The following is a 23,837-nucleotide window of genomic DNA, read 5'->3' as shown; positions in this document are numbered from 1 at the left end:
TGCTTTGTTGTGTATTTGATATATGATTGTGGTGGTTGGCGGCGAAAGGCGGTGGTTTGTGGTGGTGATATTGGCGGGGACGGCTCAATCTTCTTTCACGGTACCAATATTTATCTATATCATCTTTATCTTGATTTTATTCTAGTGAAAAATACGGTGTAAATTTTGATTATGCAGCAACTTTACATTTCTTTTTGTCCTTGTTCAATGATTTTCTCATTCAAAAAAAAAATACACACAAAAAAGGAAAAATTATTCTATAATTTGCACGATTTTGACTTTGTGAATTCTCAATTCTAAAAAGATAATTTCAAGTCTTAATAACTGAATTGGCTTCCCTCCATTTTCACAATAAGAAGACAAAGAAGAATTTTTCCAACTTGAGTGTATGAATCCTTAGAAAGACGACGACAACAACAACATACCCAGTATAATCTTACATGTGGGGTCTGGGGAGGGTAGTATGTACGCAAACCTTAACTCCTGCCTAGAGAAATAGAGAGGTTGTTTCCGATAGACCATCAAATATATTATTTAAACAAAAACTAATAAATCAGATCGAATGATTATACTCCTTGATTTGTGGATCTAGGATATGCAATAGATGAGCATGTAGATAATGACCCAACAAATAGCTCTGCCTATCAAAGCTTGGACAAATAAAAAGAATTCATCTAATCAGGTTTTTGCTTCACCTGAAGTTTGAACCTTGGAATCTCATGGTTTATAGTCCACTTACTTATGTTATATCAATTAATGCTTGTCATAAAGATTTACCTATAGTTTCATTTTAACTAATCTAATTGTGAAAATAATAATTTTTTACATATATTAGTACATATAACTTAAACTATTTTAAAATATGTTTGCATTTTGGTTTTCTCCGTGTTGGGAGTGATTTAATTTGTTGCTAATTTTCTGCATCTTTTTCCTTTTGTTTAGGAAATTTCCTTACAATGCTTTAGGAAATTTCCTTCAAGATTTCTTGACCTAACGAGAATAATAGTTGCAAGGTTGGTTTATGTATGCCTCAAATTGGAAATATCACTACTTAAAATTGTACTACAATTATAATTTAAAAAAAAAAAATTGTACCTTCCCTGGAATTCTGGAAATTTGTATAATTGACAGTGAATGGCACCAGGAGAAGTATATAAAGGGATCATTTGCTCTTGGACAATTATTTGTAAATCAATGAGTGTAAAATATGTATATTTCATACATATATTTTAAGTGACTTAAATTTTTTATTTGATCTAAAACACTAATGCGAATAAATATCTATCATTCTCTATCCACTTTTAATTTTGTTGTTTGATTTCCTTTTCAGTTTTAATATCCCCAAGTTCTGGGATTGCAATTTTTTTTCAAATTATTACTACTTCAGCATTAAATGTCTACAGAAGTCAGTGCCTTTGAGGACAAAGTCGAAAACAATAATAGTAACTACGGTTCAATTTCAATCAAGATAGAATTGGCAAATTAAAGGCCATAAGAACAAAAGAAAATATTATTAATTTCATCCAAGGTAGAATCAAACTAATACTACCTACGATTGACAACTCATTAGAGTGTCACATTTAATACGCAAAAAAGTGTGCATAAAATAAGAGAACACAACAAATTACATATGTGAAAATACTCCATTATGACCTATGACATCTAATTTAAGCCTCTATATTTTGATCTTCTTCATCTTTAGCTGCTTATCTTGGCTATCACTTGAAGAATTCTGATTACCTTGAGAAATTGGGGTGTCATTTGTTTCCAATTTATTTTGGTCAGCATCGGAACTATACGAACAACTTCCAGTGAACAACATTGTTGAGTAGCTTGAGGAAGGCCAAGGACCAAAATCAGCAATATCATTTGAAATATCACTACCTATTTCATCCCCCATATAAGCATTAATATTATCAAAATTGAGATATATGGATGGATCAAAACCATCTAAATAAGAGTTTTGAGAAATGGAAGAAAAAGTGCTAAGATTTTCCATAGTATCATAATAGGGTAGTGGAGGTAAATCTTGGTACATGGTTGAAATGTTTGCAATTTCGGTATTATTTTTCGGTGAAGACTGCTCAATTGGCCACCCTTTGCCGACTGCAATTACGTCGCTAGTAATTTGAGGTTGGTATTGTTGGAGAGGGACATGATTGGTAACAAAATCAGAGTAGGAATTTGGAGTTTCCTGGGAACTATTATCATGATGAGAGATATCATTAGGATTATGGTGGATGGGAAAAGTATATGGTGATTGATCAAAATTTTGGTTGAATGGAAGGTTAGGGTTTGGAGTTTGTGGAGGAATATGATGATTACATTGTGTCAATATAACTACTTGGTCATCATCCTTCACTCTGCCATTATCGTAGATCACACAAATTATTAGCTCATTCATTGTCTACAAAAAGAAAGAAAAGATCCAAAATTATGAAAATTCCAACTGCATACTAAAAGAAAATTGAAAAGAATTGAAAGCAAGAGAAAGAAAGTTACCCCATTGAATAGTGGACGAGGATGATGATTTTCTGGTAATCTAAACTCCTGCATAAGCCAAGAAGTTTTTGTGCCTTTGGATTTCTTTTGACCTTTATATTCATAGTAAACAAGGTTAGTTTTTGTTCCAATGATAGCTCCATTCTTCTCCCTATGATCACTACGTGCTTGTGAGGCTTTCCAAAACCCTTCATCAGAATATATCTTTCTCTGGATTTTCTTTCCATTTTCATACTTATTTGTTAATGGAGTAAAGAAGTACATACGTCCTTCGCTATGTTTAATAGCAAACCCTAATACCAAAAAAATAAAAAAGAAACTCAGATTAGTACACCAATTAAGATCATTCTCGACAACAATTCTTAGGAAAGCCTCGTGCACTAAGCTCCCGCTATGTGCGGAATTCGGGGCCGAACCACAAGGTTTTGGTTTAATAATCATTAGAAAAAAGTTTTGTTTTTTGCCCTTGACTCCTGACACCAACCAAAGGGTACGTGTCGAAGAATTTGGACACATGGAGTCAGGGGCGAAGCTAGAGCTTTGAACGCGAGTTCGGCGAACCAGTAGCTTTAATCCAAACTTTATATTTGCCTTTAAAAATTTATTGAATATATACAAATTATTAATTTAGAATCCAGTAATTTAGAAGAAAAAGAATTCCGAACCCATTGTCTTTAAATTATGGCTCCGCCTCTGCGTGGAGTACTCGACTAATTTCATGTTAGAGCTTTGTTAATGGCAAGGGCTAATATATACGAGACTAACACAAGGGTATGAATTGACTGAACTATAACAAAGAACAAACTTGATCAAGTTCGGATAATACAAAGATAAAATAATATGAACTCAACAACAAGAAGAAAAATCTAAGAAACTCAATTCATTAGCACAGAAAATTATCATTCTTGATCAACAATAGTCTTCAAGAAAAGTTGTGAAATTGTAATATCTAGGGTTAGGAAAATATACCAGATAGCTCCTTAGGGCCATACTTATAAATATCAAGCTCATTGATAATTCCAGGTAGAATTTCACCATTGCTACTCTTAATTCTCAGATATACATTCAGTTCTTCATCCGTTGGCTTGAATCTGACGCCTGGTGGCAATTTTTTCTTCCATTCATAGCCATTATCTGTTATAGCCATAGCCATAGTAATGCAAGAATTTTTTAGAAACCCTAGAATACGGTTTGTACTGAGATGTTTTATGTTTTGAGATATAATGGGGAGCTAGGGGGAAGTACTGTGTATTAATACCGCAAAGTTTTTTTCGTAATCTAACTTAATATATGATTTGGATTAGTACGCAATTATCACGTTACCAATTACAAAGTTAATTTGGACAATCTTTTGTTCGAAAATAGAGAATAATGTAATAGTTAGGGTTTGTATGTAGTAATACTCTATGTCTAAATATCAGGTTCAAGAAAAAGAAATCATCTATTAGAAAAAAGAAAAAAAAAAAGATAACTATATAGGTCAAAATCTATCTTTAGAATATTTAAGCCAAGATATTACTAGGGGAAGAGTTCCCAAGTCGTCGTTTGTCGAAATGGCCCAAGAAGCGGCAAAGTCTATGGTCGAAATTTATATACCTTGCGGCTACAAGATGTAAATAGTTTCGGCTGCGGACTAAAAGTGATCTTTGCCCAATTTAACTTTGTGGCTCATTACAAATATTACGTAAGTTATACAATCCTTTCTACAGGAGATTAGTAAAAATAACATATATATGAGATAGATAAATAAAACAATTGAGATCTTTGTGAGATCATTTTCCATGGTTTAAACTGTAAATGGTCATGGGAGGTCATATCCTCGAAAAATGACCCTTTAATGTCTCGTGTATTTTATTTACCAATTTTTCATATTATTTTTTTATTGATCTTCAGTCCCATGAAAGATACAAATGAAATCGATAAATTAAAAACTCGAGATCAATGTCTCTGCAAAATAACATATGATATAAGGAAATACAAATCGACTCGATTCATTGTCTCAACGCTGTAATTAAAACGAAAAATTAATATTAAACAATTTCCCGATATAGAAAGTTATCAATCCTTTTAGAACAAACTAATTAAAAAATAGTGTTACTCCATATATTACCAACACTATATAATTTTGGTAATTCTAAACATAGACATGCAAATGAGTCAAGTAAACATGAGAAAGAAATCACTATATTTATTTTATTCGAATGAGAAAAGAACAACAAATGTTAATGTAAACTTTTATTTCATCTATCTACAATAAATTGTCCCAATAGCCAATACATACTCTCCTAAACAAATACCTAAATCACATTTGGAAAATACTTAAATAGGAAGTGTTTATCAGCCAAATGAGAAGCTCCTTCTCAGTAATTGGATGGAATATTGATATGAACACTTCCTATGTAAGAATTTCCCATTATCTCCTTATAAGCAACATATTTTTAAGAAAATTGATCTGATATATATCAATTTTTCTGGACTACTTAAGCATTAAAATCAAATTGCAAAAGTGGCTGCATGAAGGAGTTGATCTCATTAAAAATATTCATATCCTCTCCTTGGTCATGACCAAAATTACCGAATTCTTGAGTGTCAAAATAAGTTTTTATATCCTCGGGGAAAGTACTTTGTGGTGGATCAGAAAACTCAACAGGTTCAGGGGGGCACTCAGTTGCCACTGTCATTTCCATCATTTCCTTGAATTTTGTAGATTGGAGTAATAGCCCGAGGGCTGACGTGGCAGAAGGTGGCTGAGTTTGAGTTACCGAGACATCGGGGATGGTGGTATTCGAGGTAAGTTGAAAGTGGGAATAAATTAGAGTTGTAGAGGCAGAGGTAGAGGCAGAGGTGGTCGTGGTCGTGGTCGAGGTTGATCCAATACTATGATTTGGAGTTGGAATCATATTAGTTTCAACATTAGGGTTTGGTTGATCAATGGTATTGTTGTTGTTAGGTTTTAGCCATTTGATGTAACGGCTAAGGTCAAAATTTGTCACAGCATTAAGTCCACGATATTCAATAGCTGCCATATCATATGCAGTTGCAGCCTCTTCTTGTGTAGCTGAAAAAACAAAAAAGAACAATTAGATATGGAATTTAGCAAAATATTAAGAAGTTTTATATAATAAGCTTTTTTTTTTTTTTATGGTCGGAATTGCGATTTAGGAAGGTGTGAGACGGGAAGCCAATGTATAATTACAGGTTTGGCAGAACTTAAATTCTACATTTCGTAACGAAATAGACTAAGAATAAATTCTACATTTTTGTTGAAAAATTCAAGTAAGCAAAAAAAATTATGATCCAGAACACAAGCTAAAAATCTTGATTTCGCCTCTAGGGATGACTTGGGGGAATCTAAAAAAGGTACGACTATGACAAATTCTTTAATCTTTATCTAGTTAATGTGTTTTTATTTGCTTGGTATTTCTGAAGAAGACATTAAAATTAGTGTATCAGAATAATAAAATTGATTTTAACACAAACGCCAAATAGAATAAGCTCTATAGATATGCATGTTGCGCCCTTGTTATAATAACAACAACAATAATAACAACAACCCAATAAAATTTCACTAATGGAGTCTGGGGAGGTTAGTGTGTACGCAAACTTTACCCCTACCCCAAATGAATAGAGATGATGTTTCCGAAAGAACCTCGGCTCAAGAAAACAAAAGGAGAAAAGAACAAAAGGAGACAATATTAGTATCACCACAGAAATCATAGGAAAATAGAAACAACATGCACTCCAGAAGAAAGATGCAAAGCAAAAGCGATAGCTAGTAAATAGGTCATGCACTAGAAAGCGAAATAGTAAGACACAATATTGCCACTAGCTATCTTAGACAAAAACCCTACCAGACTAGTGCTATAATGGTACGAAGTAAGGCAAGACACAACTACCTCATAACCTACAACCCTAATATTCGACCTCCGCATTTTCCTATCAAGTGTCATGTCCTCGGAAATCTGAAGCCTCACCATATCCTGTCTGATCACCTCTCCCCAATACTTCTTAGGCCGTCCTCTACCTCTTCTCGTGCCCTCCACGACTAGCCGCTCACACCTTCGTACCGGAGCATCTGGGCTTCTCCTCTAAACATACCCGAACCATCTGAGTCTCGCTTCCCGCATCTTGTCATCAATGGGAGCCACATGCTATTTCTCCCGAATATCATCATTTCTAATCTTATCCATCCTAATGTGCCCGCACATCCATCCTAATTTATAATAATAAATAAAAAAATAGGACAAACTTTTCTTAGTTCTTTCGTTTTTTAAATTACTAATGCCTAAATCACTTTTGAAAACCTCTTAACACCATAGGCTTATCACATAAGTCAGTGCTTTTGTCACTCATTTTTTTTAATTTTTATATACTAATACTAGAAAAAAATCAATCATTTACAAGATAACTCTAAGGAATTACCAACAATACAACTTCTTTATAATATCCATTCTTTTGGAACTAATTTTTAAAAAATATTGAAACGAACGAGATTGTTATAGAGAAATTCAAGTTACGTGCCGTATGTTCCGAGATAAAGGTACTTGTTGCCGAAAACTCTGCCAATTCGAGCTTCCCATCTTCCATTATGGTGATGTCTGTTAAATCACGCATAATTACATAAATATTTTAGGAACAAAGAATAAATAATAATGCAAATTAAGTGTCAAATGTTTTATTTATTTGGTAAACCTTGCTACTCCACGATATTTGGAAACTCCTCTAGAGAATCCACTGCTTTTCCTGCAGTGTTGGGAACTCACCCATATTACGTCAATGGGTTATTTATGCAAATAAATAGCAGAAGAAAAAAAAAACCTCTCTTTTTTTCTTTAAAAAGAAATTCAAAACATTTATTATTCAATAAACTTACCTTCTCAATGATCCAATATATTCTTCTCTGGACTGACCCTCCATTTCTATGATTTCTTTTTCATAAGTTGATAGCTAAAAGAATTAATGAATATCAGTAGCTTCATTTTTTTTATTTTTTATATATTAGTTTTGTGGATAACTAATTATATATAGTAAGCTTAAACGGATTTTAATTAATTAAGAAGAGTTATTACCGGAAAATTAAGAATGGTCTCACTTCCCCAGTATTTAAGTGCAGCCAAATCATAAGCATGAGCAGCTGCTCCTTCATCATCATAAGCACCTATAGAAAAATTACCATATTTTAAACCAACATTTATTCCTTTACCAAATAAAAGGAGATAATTTATATTATTTTGAATAATAAAATCAAGAAATTTTGGCCATGGTACTTACCTAGATAAACTGCATTTCCCCAGGAGAGTCCCATTTCGAAAAAAAAAAACAATTAAAATCATCAACTCTTAAAAAGAAATAAATAATTTAATGGTGGGAAAAGATTCAAGATTATGAACCTTGTCTTCCTTTCTTGTTCTGAGATTCATTCCAGCAATTCTTATCCCATAAATGAGCTTCATATCTACCCGTCCATCGATGCCTGAATCAATAAACATTTTTCGGAACCTTACATATCGTTTCATAATGTATCGTATCGTACTTTATTGTATTGTACTGTATCGTTCGATGAATACAATGTTTGGATAAATTGTATCGTTTGTCATCGTTTCATGATATTACGCACTAGCAATATGAAGAATAAACTTACAGTATTATAAGAAAAGTTATGATACGGGATAGTACGTAAATGATAAAATAAAAATATTTAAGAATAATGAAGGGTGAGATTGAGAGAAAAAGACAAGGTAACGACGCGACTATACTAAATCGGTCGTTACATAAAATGACACATTTTATTGTTACGTAACGACGAGTTTAATGATATGATACAATAAAATTTAAGTAACAATCAAAACAAATATTATTTTTAAAGTAACGATACAATACAATACAATACGTAACAACCCTACTTCCTCGGTAAAGTATCTCATCCAACAAAATTTGAACAAAAATCTCTCGTGCTTAATTAAGACATGAGTTTTGGATTCAATAATTTAATTAACAAAATCAAGGACTTTGCATGAAGATATAAAATAATTCACATGCATGCCACAGTGTTCGATTGGAGAGTAAAAAAATTCAAAAAAAACATTATTAAAATTGATAATAATATTAGAAAATCGGAAATATTTATTAAAACGATAATATAAAGTTAAGATTTGTGATAATCGTGAAAGAAAATAACTTCCTTCTAAAAAAGAGAAATTCATTTTCCTCTTTTTGGTGATAAACAATTTCCCTGAAAAGTAATGTTTTGACAACCGAACAAATAACGGAGAACATTTCTCAAAAAGTATTTTCCGTCGTACCAAATACACCAAAATCAAGAAATTTACATGAAAATACAATATAATTTACACATGCATGAGAAAATTCAAGAAAAAAAAAACCTGGTGACTCCACGATAAATGGAGCTACGTTGAGGAGGAGAATCTCTAGGAACAGTTTTTCTAGTTCTTTTCACCTTAAGAACTGAACCATTTGTAGTAATAATATTAGTATTTGCATTATTACTAATATTGTTTGAACTGTTCCTTTGATTTTGTTGTGATAACTTCGCCATTAAAAGTTATATTTGAAAGCAATATAATGACTCTGTCAATGGAATGACTAAGTCTTCCAATGAAGAGGGCTTATAAAGGATATATGTCTAATTAAAATTTAAGATTTTGTTAGTTTATTGATTTTCCTAATTATTTAATTAGTTAAAGATGATGATAATTTTTAAGAGGGAATTAATGTATTAGAAAATGTTGTGCTGTCAAGTTAAGAAAATAGCCGGCAATATATGAGATGTTTTTTTGTTGCCGTCTTAATGTGGCCTGCATGATTTTTTCCTACTTGTCTTAACTTGCTTTTGTGGTTTGTGCTATTTTTGCATTTATGTATGGAACAGTGTTATATGTAATATTCAATATGCTTAAGATTTTCTAAATTTAATAATGTAATTTCATTTTTTACACTGTCTTTTAGTATGTAACAATGTTTTTGGTTTATATTGGACTTGCACTTCCATTTTCTTAAGATATGTTATCTTTTTTAAGAAATGACTTTAACTGCTGTATTCTAACGATGTAAAGAAGCTTGTAATTGGCTTGTAAATTTTGGAAGAGTTTTTGGAAGATTTTGGCGTTTTGAGCATAAGCATGTAATGATTCAAAGGTCCATTTTTAGTTATAGAGATCGAAATTTGATTTCGAGACTCGGGATTTTGATAATGAATTATAGGAGTGATCTGGAAAGTTTGGTCTAATTTCATCAAGTCGCGATTGAGTTTTTAACGCGAAACATGAGTTAATTGTTTAACGAGCGAAATGAGAATCTCACTGAGCAAATGAGCTCTGAATTGAGTTTTGATTGAAGGACTATGTTTGTATTATTATTTGTGACTCATAGGAACAAGAATCATCGAATTCCGAGTTCGTATGATGGAGTTAGAGCCTTTTTAGTGAAATTAAAGACTGTTGGTGCAACAGATTTGGTGTGCACCTTTAGCGACCAGATTTGACCACTTTTAGCGACGAGAATTGACTTTTAGCGACTAGAATCGGGTTTTTAATGTTGTTTCTGTTTTTTTAGCTCATTTTGACCTTTTTTTAGTGAAAGAACACGGCTTGGGGCGATTTTTGAGCAAGAAATTATAGGAAATCTTGAGGTAAGTCACTTGTGATCATTTCTACTCCATAATATTGAATTATCATCGAATAATCCGACTAGATTACATGTTTTTGATGTGTAAATTGGGGGTTTAGACCTAGGGATTTGAAAATAAAATTTGAAGATTTGGAGGCCGAATCGTTATCGGAATTTTGTAATTTTGGTGTGGTTGGACTCGTGGCTGAATGGGTTGTCGGATTTTGTGAGTTTCGTCGGATTCCGAGACGTGGGCCCCACAAGCAATTTTGAGTTAAATTTTGGATTTTGTTGGAAAATTTGTATTTTCATACGGAATTAATTCCTATAATTAATATTGACTGAATTGAATTAACTATGGCTAGATTCGAGTCGATTGGAGGCCGATTCGAGAGGCAAAGGCATTTCGGAGTAGGATTTTTTCTCGGATTAAGGTAAGTAACGGTTATAAATTTGGTCCTGAGGGTATGAAACCTCGGGCATTGTGTCGTATGACTATTTTGGAGGTGATGCACATGCTAGGTGACGGGTGTGTGAGCGTGCACCGTAAGGATTGTGACTTGGTCCGTCCCGCGAGACTGTGGAATTAATTGGCCTACTATTTAATACATGTTCTATCTGTTTTCATAGAAATTGACTGTACTTCATGTTAGAAATCATGTTTAGGCCTTATGTGATCACTGTTGAGACCTATGAGGTTGTGTACTTACTCAATTAGCTTTTAATTGTTGTTTTGTACTCAGTCATAATTTTTCTTGCTTATTATGCCTTTGTCTCTTGCTGTTCATTGTTGATACATGACATTACCTCTGTTTGGGTTGTTTATATGATTTTTGAGAGCCCGAGAGACTGGAGAGATTGATGACTGAGTGAGGCCAAGGGCCTGATCGGTGAGGATATTTATGGGATCGGGCTGCACGCCGCAGCATGTTGTTACTGATTTATGACTGAGTGAGGCCAAAGGCCTGATCTGTGAGGATATTTATGGGATCGGGCTGCACGCCGCAGCATGTTGTTACTGATTTATGATTGAGTGAGGCCGAGAGCCTGAGTGATTTATGCCATGAGGTGGCTTGCTATAGCGCTTGGGCTGAAGGAGCCCCTCCGGAGTCTGTACACACCCCCAGTGAGCGCAGGTACCTATTGAGTGTGAGTGTCGAGTGTCGAGTGCTAAGCGACTAAGAGGAATGAGTGAATGTGAGGAATGAGTGATTCTGAGGTTGGAGTGAATGGGAGGACAGAGTGACTGTTATTCTGAGAAAATACATTTACTTCATTACTGTTGCATCGCAGATGTCATATCACTATTTTGAAAATTATTGGCAGATATTATTTAATGCTCAGTCAAATTTAATATTTGGTTTATTGAGTATGTACTGATGTGATTTAAACTGTTAAATTGAAAATATGACTACTCTTATTTGAAAGTTATTGAGATAACTGTATTTGCATAGCTCGTCACTACTTCTCAGTTCCTTATTTATTTCTGTTACTTACTGAGTTGGTGTACTCACGTTACCCCCTGTACCTCGTGTACAGATCTAGACACTTCTGGTCACGGCGGTTGCTGATTGAGGAGTCAGACTCAGGAGACTATTGAGGTAGTTGCATGACGTTCGCTGACCTTGACTCTCCTTTCCTTTCATATTCTACTGTTCTATATTTTCAGACAGTGTTTTATCAGTCGGATGTTGTTATCATTTAGATGCTCATGCACTCACTGACACCAGGTTTTGGGGATGGATTGTTTAGTACTTTTGGAGTTATATTCTATTCTTAAAGGTTTTATTTAATATTAACTGCTTCCGCCTTTATTTTAAAGTTCTACTATGTTGAGATGTTGAGTTGAGGATTGCTTTGTACCACAATAGGCGTCATCACGACATGTGAGATTTTGGGTCGTAACAAGTTCTTTTGATTATGAAATTCATTAAATATGTATAAATATTTGATGGTGAACCCAGTACCTAAATAATATATAAATCTGATAGCCTGGGTCGTTGGATTAAGAAGAATCAAATAGCAAATTTAAAATCCATAAATTTCGAGTCCTGATTTCAACCTCTATATACATATGACAAAGATTATTGGAGTTAATTTTTCTCTGAATTGTCTTAATGGCCTATCACTATTCATTTTCATTTGGACACCCAAATTAATAAGGCTCCTGTAATTTTTTTATTGATTTCGCTTATTCTTTGAACTTTAAAAGGTTTCGTCGAAGATTCTGCATGCTAAGGATATAGTATAAATTATTAATTAGTACTTTATTTTTATTCGAACACTAACTAAACCTGATGATATTTAAGGCTTTGGGTTCTCCAATTGAAGTTAAAAAGGAAGAAATTCAAAAATATTCAGATTTATAATTGTGGTCATTTAAAAATAGTTACTGTTTCAAAAGTCATCAAAATTTAGTCACTTTTTATGTAAAGATAAATTTGAACAAAAACACGGTTCAAAATCCGAAAAATACTCCAGCATAATATAACTACAATAATCTTTGTAGTTATACTGGAGTTCCAGTATATTATACTGGAGTTCCAATATACTTTGTTGGAATTCCAGTATATTATACTAGAGCCAACAAAGTATACCGATCCAGCATAATATGCTAGAAGTTCATACACAGATGCACCGAACTCCAGTACATTATGTTGGACCAGTCTCTATTACAGCAAAATAGTTGTTATTTTTCAATGAATTGGCAAACGCTAGCTATTTTTGAATGACCAATCCAAAAACTGGCTAGCCCATGTTATTTTAACAAGTTAAAATGATTTGGACAAACTGAAAGTTCTTCCTTATTTATTTTCTTTATAAGCCAGTATTTGGTATTCATAATACATATCCAAATGTATAAACCGTTGCAGTAATTGAACAGATATTTTTATTTTTTCATAGAACATATTACCAATATCACAAGAAAAACGTCCATTAATATATATTTAACATGATAAGAAAGAAAATAGTCAAAAATGGAAATTACGTTTGAAGAAAATTACAAAGTGCTCGATTTGAAGTTAAAGGTGCAATACTCTTTTCTTGCCCAACTTCAGTTAATAATTGGCGATTGTCCTCAATCTATGCATCAAATTGCAACTTGTCAAATTATTAGATATTTTCTTATTTCGTATAAGATTAATTAACAAAACATTACATAAGACATCTCATTAGCGCCAAAAAGATTTTAAAGCTAATTAAGTTAAGCTATGATATTTAAGTTTCATTCTGATTCTGACTATTTGCACATTTTCTTAATTAGCCAATCAAATAGGTCCAGAGTCGATGGAAAACGACTTTTTTTGGGGATGACGAAACTGTATAGTCACTCTTAAAATAATAACCGAAAAAATATATACATTATGTATGTTGTATACAAAAATTATACAAATTTTATACACTTTGTCGGCTATCTAGTTCGAATGTAAATAGCTTCTTGCGCGGGTTAAAAGTGAAAAAGCCATTTTTTGGTTTATTACTCACCAGATTTTGGGCCCCTAACTAGTTCGAATTTGCGTCGCGTAAGGCTCATTAAAAGAAAAATTGTTCTATATTAATATTTTTTTCATTCCGAAAATTTGAACCAAAGTTCTCTCTGGTTAAGGGTGGCAGGATCATATCCATCCCGTCGATTCAAATTTATATTATTGCATGAGCTAGGAAAAGCAACAAAAATTTAGACATCAATCTTTATCCAAAAGCTGATGTCAATTCTAATTTTTATCCACTATATATCTCTATCTTTTTGCAAGATATACTTTGAAGTGTATTTCTCATTTCTCAATCCATTCGCATATCTTCTAATTTCTTTGTATTGACTGACGTGAGTATGAATTAAAAAGAATATCTAACAGAATGGATCATATATATAACAAAGTATTTGTTCAATAATGTTAGATACTATTGCTTGAAGAGTTCTCTTGAATAAATGCTTAAGATTAATAGATGTTTTTTGTCTTAATATATGGAAACACTTGGATAATTGTATTAGTGGAGTGATTATGTTAATTATAATGTAATGCCACTCGTGTAGAGGTCATTATTTTGTAGACACAGAGCCCACCTATTATCAGTGCCGAAGCTAGAAATTTCTCTAAGGATGTTCAAATTTGAAAGAAGTAAAAAAAAAATTCCGACAAAGAATGTTCAATATGTGTTATATATCTCTAAAACGTAATACTTTACCTATATACAATGTAATTTTTCGACGAAGGGTGGTCAATTGACCACCCTTATGACCATATGGCTTCGTCGTCCCTGCCTACTATACTTGGCAAATGTCAAATTTTTATTATCCTCCACTGTGGTATTTTGCCAACATGAAAGTTAATTAAGATAAACACACAGAAAACGTTCTTTTAAATAAAAAAAAATTGGAAAATAACGTAGACAAGCTATTTGACACGAAGAAGGTCAATTAGGTCTAGAAAAATATGAAGTTATTTGTATTCAATTTAGCTTTGCTCATGTTGCAAGTCCTAAAGAGTATTTATATGTATAGAAAAAAGGGATATTTACATAAATAGCCGGCCATATTGATTATTTACTTTTTCTAGCCATATACATAGTTTATACATTGATTCTACACAATTATACATATATAATATATAAATTATGCATATATTATACCTTCACCGGTTATTTTTAATTTAAACGGTTAGGTGAACGACTATTTGGATTAATTCGTCTTCACATAATATATCCCAAAAATACGTTAGCACCTTATTTCGTAAAAATAGTACGGGTTAGCCAGTTTTCGGACTGGTCATTCAAAAATAGTCAGCGTTTGCAAAGTCATTCAAAAATAGCTATTATTTTGCTGCAACACGGAAAGTTCCAACATAATATACTGAAGATCGGTGCACCTGTGTATGAATTTCCAGCATATTATGCTGGAACTTTTCGCGTGTTGGAGATCCAGCATAATATACAGATCGGTGCACTTGTATATGAACTTCCAGCATATTATGTTGGAACTCCAACACGCCGAAAGTTCCAGTATAATCTCCATTATATTATACTGGAATTCCAGCATTAGTATACTGGAACTCTAGTATATTATACTGAAGTATTTTTCCAGATTTTGAACAGTGTTTTCGTGCAGATTTATCTTTACGTGAAAAGTGCCTAAATTTCGATTACTTTTGAAATTGTGGCTATTTTTGAATGACCCTTGTAAATCTGTCTATTTTTTAATTTCCCCCCTATTTCTGGTTACTATTTGGTTGAGATGGGCCGGCCTTTTTCACATTTCTGAATTAGCCCATTTCCTATCTTTTGGGTTTTACTACTCTTACGTGTGCATCTAGATAGCCACTTTAAGGAAGCCTATTTAAAATATAGCCAAAATATACCTCGCATTAAAAATTCACGAGGTACACATTTACTATAGATTGTTGATGAATTGTTTGTAAAGTTGCTTGACTATGTGAAAATTCAACCGATATATTGTTACTAAAGAGATGGTTAATGTATTAGCTATAGGATTTGATGAATTGCTTGTGGCACTTTTAAGGCAAATTTTAAATGGGGATTTTTGTGAGGGCAATTTGTGGTTGTGTTTTGAAATGGTTATATTGGTTTTAACTAAAGCATTGTATGTGATAACTCTATTTGAAAAAATAACCTTGTTGCAGATAAAAGTTGATATTTAAGTGAAGAAAGATAAAGGGACGAGCCCATTTTCTATTGAGTTTTGAACCAGCACCACCGGCCTTAGGGGATTCTTCGGTTATACAAGAAAACTATCTCACACCACCTGCCCTCGGGGATTCCTCGATTATACAAAAAAAAAACTGTCTCAAAAAGTAGGAAAATATGGGGAGGAGGAATGTAAGTGTTGAACCTTAATTGTTAACATTGTCACTCTGTGTGTACATTACTACATATAAAAGCTTATGGTATTTAGCTTTAGAAAGAATTGTTCCACATTTCATCGGTCAAATTAAATTGATAATAGTAAGTACTTTATCTGTTTCAATTTATATGACAAAAATTTCATTTTCCGACATTTCAAAATGTATGACAATATTACATTGTTATATTGCTAGTCTAACTTTCAAGAATATGAATATATAAGATAGTTATACTTTTGAACTTTGATGTGATAAATCTCTTTGACATCATAGCATAAGACAATAAAGTACTTTACAAATCCCATTAATATATAATCATAAGTTCAGAACTCGCAGAATTTGGGGTTTTGGGGGGGGGGGGATGAAGAAGAAGCATTAACTTTTTTGTTTCGAATTTTAAATCCCACTAATAATGAGAACTCGAAATTAGGGTATTCAAAATCGAACCATAATCGTTAATCTAACTGCAAAAATTGACCTATTGGTATTGGGTTATCGGGGTAATTGAACGAATTGAAATCTTATAACTAACGGTTTAACGGTTTGGGGCGGATTACTCAATTTCCTTATCGGATAAATTGTTAACCTATTAAGAATTTCTATATTTACACTTTTACCCCTTTGTATATAAAGTACCTCTTTATAAATTAGTCTCTATGTTATGAACCAGCCTCGGCCCAATATGAATATCTGCAAACAAGCAACTATTGGGCCGAGAAATAGGACCAAAAGACCTTCACAAAGATTGAGTTGGGATCCAGGCCCAATTAGCAACTATTTAAAAAGGACTAACGGGTAGAACGGGATATACAAATTATGTTGAAGCTTCGGCTCTAAGACTATGCTTCTCATCTCCTTCTCTGAGTTCTGTTTCGCATCATCATTCTTATCTCTATTCTTAGTTACTTAATTTCATTATAGTAGTTTGAGTGTTGCAATTGATATCTCAAGATTGTAATCAGTGTTCCAGTTCTTATTATATAGTGAGGAATTTCGGTATTGTTACATTGGTGCTTTCATCCAGAGGTCTTCAATGGAGGACCAAATATGTCGAACTAACGAAGATTCAATTAAGATCGTGATTGCTGAAATTCGTTCATTGTTACATGAGTTGGTAGGAAACGTTGAAACGAGTAAGCCTACTCGGCTGGAATTTCGACGATTCTGTGGCGAGAATCCAGAATTATGGATTTCTCAGGCTGAACGATACTTTAAATTCTACGGAATGTCAGAAAACAACAAGTTACTTCTGGCCTCATCCTATCTCGACGGAGAAGCTTTGAAGTGGTACCAATGGCTTTTCCGGAACAAGCAATTGGCGGATTGGGAACATTTTACTGCGAATCGCCGAAAAGTCACTTGGCTGCAACCAGGGAATATTCCACAAAGATCGAAGCCCAGATGTTCGACAAAATGTCATATGGTTGTTGTTCCAAGGTGTTTGATACTGAGCAATCAGATGCTAAAGTCATTACTTCTGGCCTCATCCTATCTCGAGGAGGGCGCTCTGAAAGTACGATTTGCACTTCTGCATGAGAAGTTTCGTATTGGTCAAGTACTTCCTCTGCAAAGTGGTATCACTTTGGATGATTGCCATAGATTTGAGACTTATGACTGTTATCATATAGGGGCATGCACATATTACCATTTGGAGTTTGATGCCGTACTTTGGATTGTTCCATTTTATGTTTCTTTGGACAATTGGCTCGACACTGGGCAGAATAGTTTAGGTTGTGCGTCTATTGCGAAAGAATATTTAAATATTGCATCAGATGCAGTAGAAATGTTGGAAGGAGTTTTTAAAAGAAGTAGAGGTTTAATTGCAAATTTGTATGCTTACGAGTGTGTAGGTGGAGTTGACATGGGTATCGAAAGTTATGGTACTTTTAAAACTTCTTGCGCATCTTACAAGTTACTAGGGGGGCCTGTAGAGAATTCATTGATGTGTCTTTTTGAGGGTGTTAGTACTCAACTTATGGAGCAATTCAATGCACCAGTGGGACAATGTGATATATGTGCTAATAGGGAACTGTTGTTTTCTCTTGGACGTGTCAACTTATTGGGTCGGATAAAGAGTTCAAGAAAGGTTTCTTTAGTTGCCGTCCATTATGCTGATAAAATGGAGCCTGTTATTTGGCTGCTTCAAATTTGTTTAGGTACTTTTTTAGAGGCTAGTGTGATCTGCAACCAAGTTCATGAGTCTTACTGTCAAAGAGTATATGTCATCAAATCTCATGCTTTGTGTGCTTCACGAGCTATGACAGAGAAGAGTATGCTAGCCAAAGTAGGACAAGTGATGGATTCATACTTTAGTGCCTTAGAATTTGATGTACCTATGAATTATAGAGCATTTCTTAGCTGGTTTACTATGTTGAATATGCTAAAGGACACATTGCTTTGGTCAAATTACATCTACAATGGTGTTTCAGGAGGTTTGCCGCTACAAGGCGTGAGAAACTTGAGCAAGGGTCTTCTGGAATGTGTTTTGCAAGGCAATAACTATCATGAAACTTCTGAACATACTACTCACCAAAGCACAGTTGGGCTTGGTTGCACTTGGCGGGGGCACTCTACTAACACTATTCTCGAGTCAAACCTTGAGGACAAAGTTCTTATTGAGGACGGGAGTATTGTTATGAACCAGCCTCAGCCCAATATGGATACCTGCAAACAAGCAGCTATTGAGCCGAGAAATAGGACCAAAAGACCTTCACAAAGATTGAGTTGGGATCCAGGCTCAATTAGCAACTATTTAATCAGGACTAACGGGTAGAACGGGGGATATACGAATTATGTTGAAGCTTCGGCTCAAGACTATGCTTCTCATCTCCTTTCTCTGAGTTAGTTCTTATTATATAGTGAGGAATTTCGGTATTGTTACACTCACACTTAAAAAGTATTTTCCAAAATTTGATGCTCGGGAACTACTTTTAATCAACTGATTCAGACAGCGTCTAAACTCAGTTTAAGCTAATTGGCATAAACTAATATGAATCTTTCAATATCACTTCATTTTAATATTGAGTTCGGCCAAATTTAAGGGCTTGGCTTCGCCCCTGATCTAGTATATCTGGCGATCCACGTGGGATATGACCACAACAACAACAACAACCCAGTATAATCCCACTTAGTGCGGTCTGGGGAGGGTAGTGTGTACGCAGACCTTACCCCTACCCTAACCCAAATAGACCCCTGACATCCTTCCCTCCAAGAACTTCTCACCTTGCTCTTGGGGAGTCTCGAACTCACAACCTCTCGATTGGAAGTGGGGGTTGCTTACCATCAGAGCAACCCCTCTTGTCTCCACGTGGGATATGACCAAAACATTTAAATCGACATTTTCTCATTTTATCATTTTTATATGTCCTATTTGTACCTTCTACTGAAACTTTTTTAGGTTAAAAATTTAATAGCAAAAAAATACATGATATTTATTTAATACTACTACGTATTTGCTCATTTTTATTATTTGTGCTCTCTTGTATATGTGAATCAACTTATTTTACAACTGTCAGTTTGATATAAGTAGAAAAGTTGTTGAGTGGAAGTCACGTCCATCAAATTTCCAGCTCGTTGCTAACAGTTAGTTAGAAATCACAAGAAACAAGAAATCACCTTTCTTGACATCGCCGTCGATAAGAGATCAACTGCAATTTTCCGGCGAAACTTCGCCGGAATCTCATAATATGAAAAGCAGAGGAACTAAGAAGAAGAGCTTGAAAATCGGAAACGTAGAGCATACTGAATCGGTCGGAATGAAGACTAATAATAAGAAATTGAAGCGTAAATTGGTGAAATACGAAGAATTACCGGCGTATCTTAAAGATAACGAGTTTATCAGAGACTATTACCGCTGTGAATGGCCTCTTAAGGATACCGCTCTCAGTCTCTTCTCTTTGCACAATGAAACTCTCAATATTTGGACGTATGTAATTCAAAAATTTCTCTTCAATTTCATTTGAATTTCATTCATTTCGAGTTATATTAATTTTATTTTTATAAATTTTTATAGGCATTTGGTAGGATTTCTGGTATTTGTGATTTTGACGGTAATGACCTTGACGGAGATGACGACAATAGAGAATTTGCTTGCTGGTTTTTCCAGGTTCGTTTTCGTAATTTTGAACTTCTTTAGTCCTTTTTTGTCATTTGATACATTGGTAAAAAGATAGTACTGTATCCTAAACAGACCGGCGGGAGAAGGACGGTGGATGACAATGAAGAGAAATGGGTCAACTGATTCTTTTCCGGTGAGTTTTCGCCGTTACTTTTTTTTTATTAAATCACATATTTTTAGTTTAAAAGACTTGAGATGACAACACTAAGCGAAAAGGTTGGTTTTGTGGTGGGTCCCTACTTTTAGAAATTTTAGGAAATAGAGCTGAGATACGCAATAAATTTTATTCGACACCTGGGCCCGTTTAAATAAACTTCTTCTTATTTTTGGGAAAAATAGTTTGATATAAATCGTATTCGATTATTTATTTATCGTATTTAAGATTTTTATGCGGTGAATTTATGCGAATTTTTTTTCTGTTTATATCTTTCGTGGAAAATTTTCAGATTGAGTTTCGTTTCGTTGAAATGGTTGACAATTTGTGTATTAGTCTTCAAACGAGGAAAGAAGGCTATAATTCTTTTAGTTTAATTTTGTATTGCTCTTAAATAGGAGTAAAAGATGGGTGAAGCTTTTGGAAATTTTTTCCTCAATTAAGTTGAATAATGTCTTACTTTAATATAATACTGACACTGCGACAATCAAGGAATTGATTGAGGGTCCATATAGTTTGACTAAAGAGTTAGCAAAATGAGGTCATTGGAAATGGTGACAAGGTACAAACATATAGTAGTACCTGAACACCATTTCCAAAGCCAATGTTTTTTACCTGATTGATAGGTAAAATATTTGTGGAGTGACTTGATTTGGTTTGTCAACTAGGAGTGGTATGGTTGGTGAGAGGAGAAAGATAATTAAAAAAACACTAAGGGATGATTGAGAGCCAGTTTGGTGCACGAAATATTTCGCGTTCATGCAGATTTTAAGGAAGGATAACACCTCAAAGGGTGTGATATAGCAGTCTACCCTGATGCAAGCATCAATGGCTGATTCAACAGCTCGAACCCGTGACCTATAGGTAACACAGAGTCAACTTTACCATTGTTCCAAAGCTCCCCTTCGAATGATTGAGAGGCATTACCTTATTTTGGTTCTGCCATAATAAATCTTTGATTTCAACTAAGCCGGTTAGTGGTGGTGTTGCACCAACTTAAGTTCTTATATCAGTGTTGAATGCCAGGTCAAATGAAGTCTTATATTAACTTACTTTGGATTCTTGATGTGGTAGGTAGTTACAACTTACAAAAGAGAGTCTCAATTTCAGTTAAGAGAGTCCTGAGGAGTCAGATACCATTCTTTCCTAAAACATGGAAAGGAATCTGATCTTTGTCAAAAAGATTTTGTTTCTAACAAATTTGATTCAATGTCAGAAAGTTTCATGAAGGTGAATGGACTGTAACTTTCTTGGCTAGCTGTTTTATGAATCCAATATGCTAGACTAGTAAACAGAGTTGTTTTGTTCAATAATAATAGTGAAATCATAAAGGGGACTTTTTTTCTGGGACATAAAACACGGTTCGTGCAGGAAATAATGGAGCTTTTTGCTGCGAGAACCTACTAATACTGCATATTTTCTAAGAGTTTGTTGTAAAAGCAGAACACTTCGATGTTGTCTGACTGTGCCCAATATAACAGTGTTGAGGGGAAAGAAGTGATGCATCTTGACCTTTTTCAGATTTTTGGAAAATTCTGTTTGTGTTTATGCAAATGTTAAGCTGCACATAAGATACTAAGCATCATCTCATTATCAAATTTGATTTCTGATTTGCAGGATCCTTATACTAGGCAGATCTCAAACCCATCATTTCTATATGGAGATGGTTATGAAGTTGACATATGGCCTTGGTTTGTTTTCTTAGGAGGGGCAATGGTCTGTTTGATCTTCAGCTCTGTCTCTCACCTATTTGCTTGCCACTCGCATAAATTCACCCTCTTCTTCTGGCGTCTCGATTACTCTGGAATTTCTATCATGATCATCTGCTCTTTCTTTGCTCCCATATATTACACTTTCTGCTGTCAACCATACTGGCGTTTCTTTTACTTAACATCCATTACTATAGTTGGTATCCTAGTCATTATCACCCTTTTCGCCCCGGCTGTCACCTCTGGTCATTTCAGATCATTCAGGGCAGCTCTGTTTCTTGCTATGGGTTTCTCAGGTGTGATTCCAGCAGCACATGCTGTTTCCCTCTATTTTCATCATCCACAAGTACTCGTGGCTCTGGTCTACGAGATCGCCATGGGCCTTTTGTATGCTGCTGGAGCAGTTTTCTACATTACGAGGTTTCCAGAGAGATGGAAACCAGGTGCATTTGACCTTTTTGGACACAGCCATCAAATATTCCATATACTCGTCGTTGCAGCAGCCCTTGCACATAGCATTGCAACTCTGGTTATTATGGAGTGGCGTCGAGGATTGCCACCGTGCAATGCAGGTATTCTTGGATAGCTAAGGCATTCCCAACTCAGAAACTTGATTACTCTAGCTTCTAACAGGATCAAGAAGATATCACTATATTGATTTTCAGCAAATATGCTTTACCATTTCTATTAATTAGAAGCAGTTTAGGTACATCAATAACATTGATAGTTCTCATACTGTTGTCTTCGTATCTTACAGAAACATATATGTCGTTGTACCATGGATTCTTATTGAGTGATCCATATATACGTGATATTTGATGCCTTGCTATCTTGTAAGACCTTGTTTGTCTAGCTAATGAGTACCTAAACTACCTCTAGTGCTAGAGAATTTAGCCTCAAATTATAGAGTATTCGAATGAAATGGTTGGTAAAATGAAGGGAAATAGCTAGACGTTGAAGATTTCCAACTACCTTGGAATTAAGAGATAATGGTTGATATAGTGACTACCTTGGAATAACTGCTATACAAATTATTTGGAATTTTTATCATAATCGAGAATTCGGGGTTATATGTGTACAATGACGTTATTAGGGATGGCAATTTGAGCTCAAACCCGTTCAATCTGCCCAAAAATTAATGGGTTGGGCTACAAACATTTTAGCTCATGGGTCTATTTGGACTGAGTCCAAGTTAACCCATTATTTTTTATAGCTCATTCTGATTCATTAAAAAGCCCAAATACAATCCATGAAACTCACCCAAAACAAAGAGATCTCAATCCAACTTATCAAGAAATTTACTTAGTTGTACCAATTTTACTTTTTTTTTATTGTATTTTCAATTTTCTGTTTTATTGTTTTTCTGCACCACCCACCCCCCTACCCCCCCCCCCCCACCCCCGCAAAAACCCCCTCACAAACTTTTTTCTGCACCATGGCCCCTACCCCCTAACCCCCTCAATTTTTTTTGTTTTTTTCATTTTTCTGCACCACCCACTCACCCCCACCCGCAAAATATTTTTCAACTTACACATTTTAAGGTAAAAGGCCTTTTTATGCAAGATGAGCATGGTTCTAAAACATGGGTCAAGTTGGGCGGGTCCCAATCTATTTTAGCCCAAGTACACTTTGGATTGGGTTAGCAAATGACTCATTTATTAACCTAACACGTCTTGACCCGCTCAAATTCAGCTCAACCCGCTCATTTGCTACCCCTACACGTTATAAGCAAATTTAAAGATAGAGGAACTCAAATATTTTCTTTTCATGTATGGTTGGTGAGATTTGCAGACTATCCTCCTAAAAGAGAAAGCATAAAAAAGCAAAGGAATGACGGAGGCATTCCCTTGATTTTATCATAATATCTATTG

At 34.4% G+C, this 23,837-nt stretch overlaps 2 protein-coding genes across 2 annotated transcripts; one reads left to right on the top strand and one right to left on the bottom strand.

Moving 5' to 3' along the window:
- Positions 1 to 4,725: 4,725 nt before the first annotated feature.
- On the bottom strand, positions 4,726 to 9,087 carry LOC107772578 (AP2-like ethylene-responsive transcription factor At1g16060). The gene is made up of 7 exons (XM_075218873.1): positions 8,886 to 9,087; positions 7,774 to 7,975; positions 7,572 to 7,660; positions 7,376 to 7,449; positions 7,195 to 7,245; positions 7,024 to 7,100; positions 4,726 to 5,560 (listed from the first exon to the last, which is right to left on the bottom strand). Exons 2-7 carry the CDS (start codon positions 7,805 to 7,807, stop codon positions 4,983 to 4,985), a joined length of 903 nt encoding a protein of 300 aa, XP_075074974.1. The 5' UTR covers positions 7,808 to 7,975; positions 8,886 to 9,087; the 3' UTR covers positions 4,726 to 4,982.
- A 10,423-nt stretch (positions 9,088 to 19,510) lies between these two features.
- On the top strand, positions 19,511 to 22,803 carry LOC142162939 (heptahelical transmembrane protein 2-like). The gene is made up of 4 exons (XM_075220160.1): positions 19,511 to 19,911; positions 19,999 to 20,091; positions 20,176 to 20,236; positions 21,875 to 22,803. The coding sequence occupies exons 1-4, from the start codon at positions 19,673 to 19,675 to the stop codon at positions 22,550 to 22,552; spliced, it is 1,071 nt and encodes a 356-aa protein (XP_075076261.1). The 5' UTR covers positions 19,511 to 19,672; the 3' UTR covers positions 22,553 to 22,803.
- Positions 22,804 to 23,837: the final 1,034 nt, after the last annotated feature.

Source organism: Nicotiana tabacum, chromosome 8 (genome assembly GCF_000715075.1).
Source record: "Nicotiana tabacum cultivar K326 chromosome 8, ASM71507v2, whole genome shotgun sequence".
Lineage (NCBI taxonomy): Eukaryota > Viridiplantae > Streptophyta > Magnoliopsida > Solanales > Solanaceae > Nicotiana > Nicotiana tabacum.
Note: the sequence above shows the minus strand (reverse complement) of the source record. Positions and strands in the feature narration are given on the sequence as shown.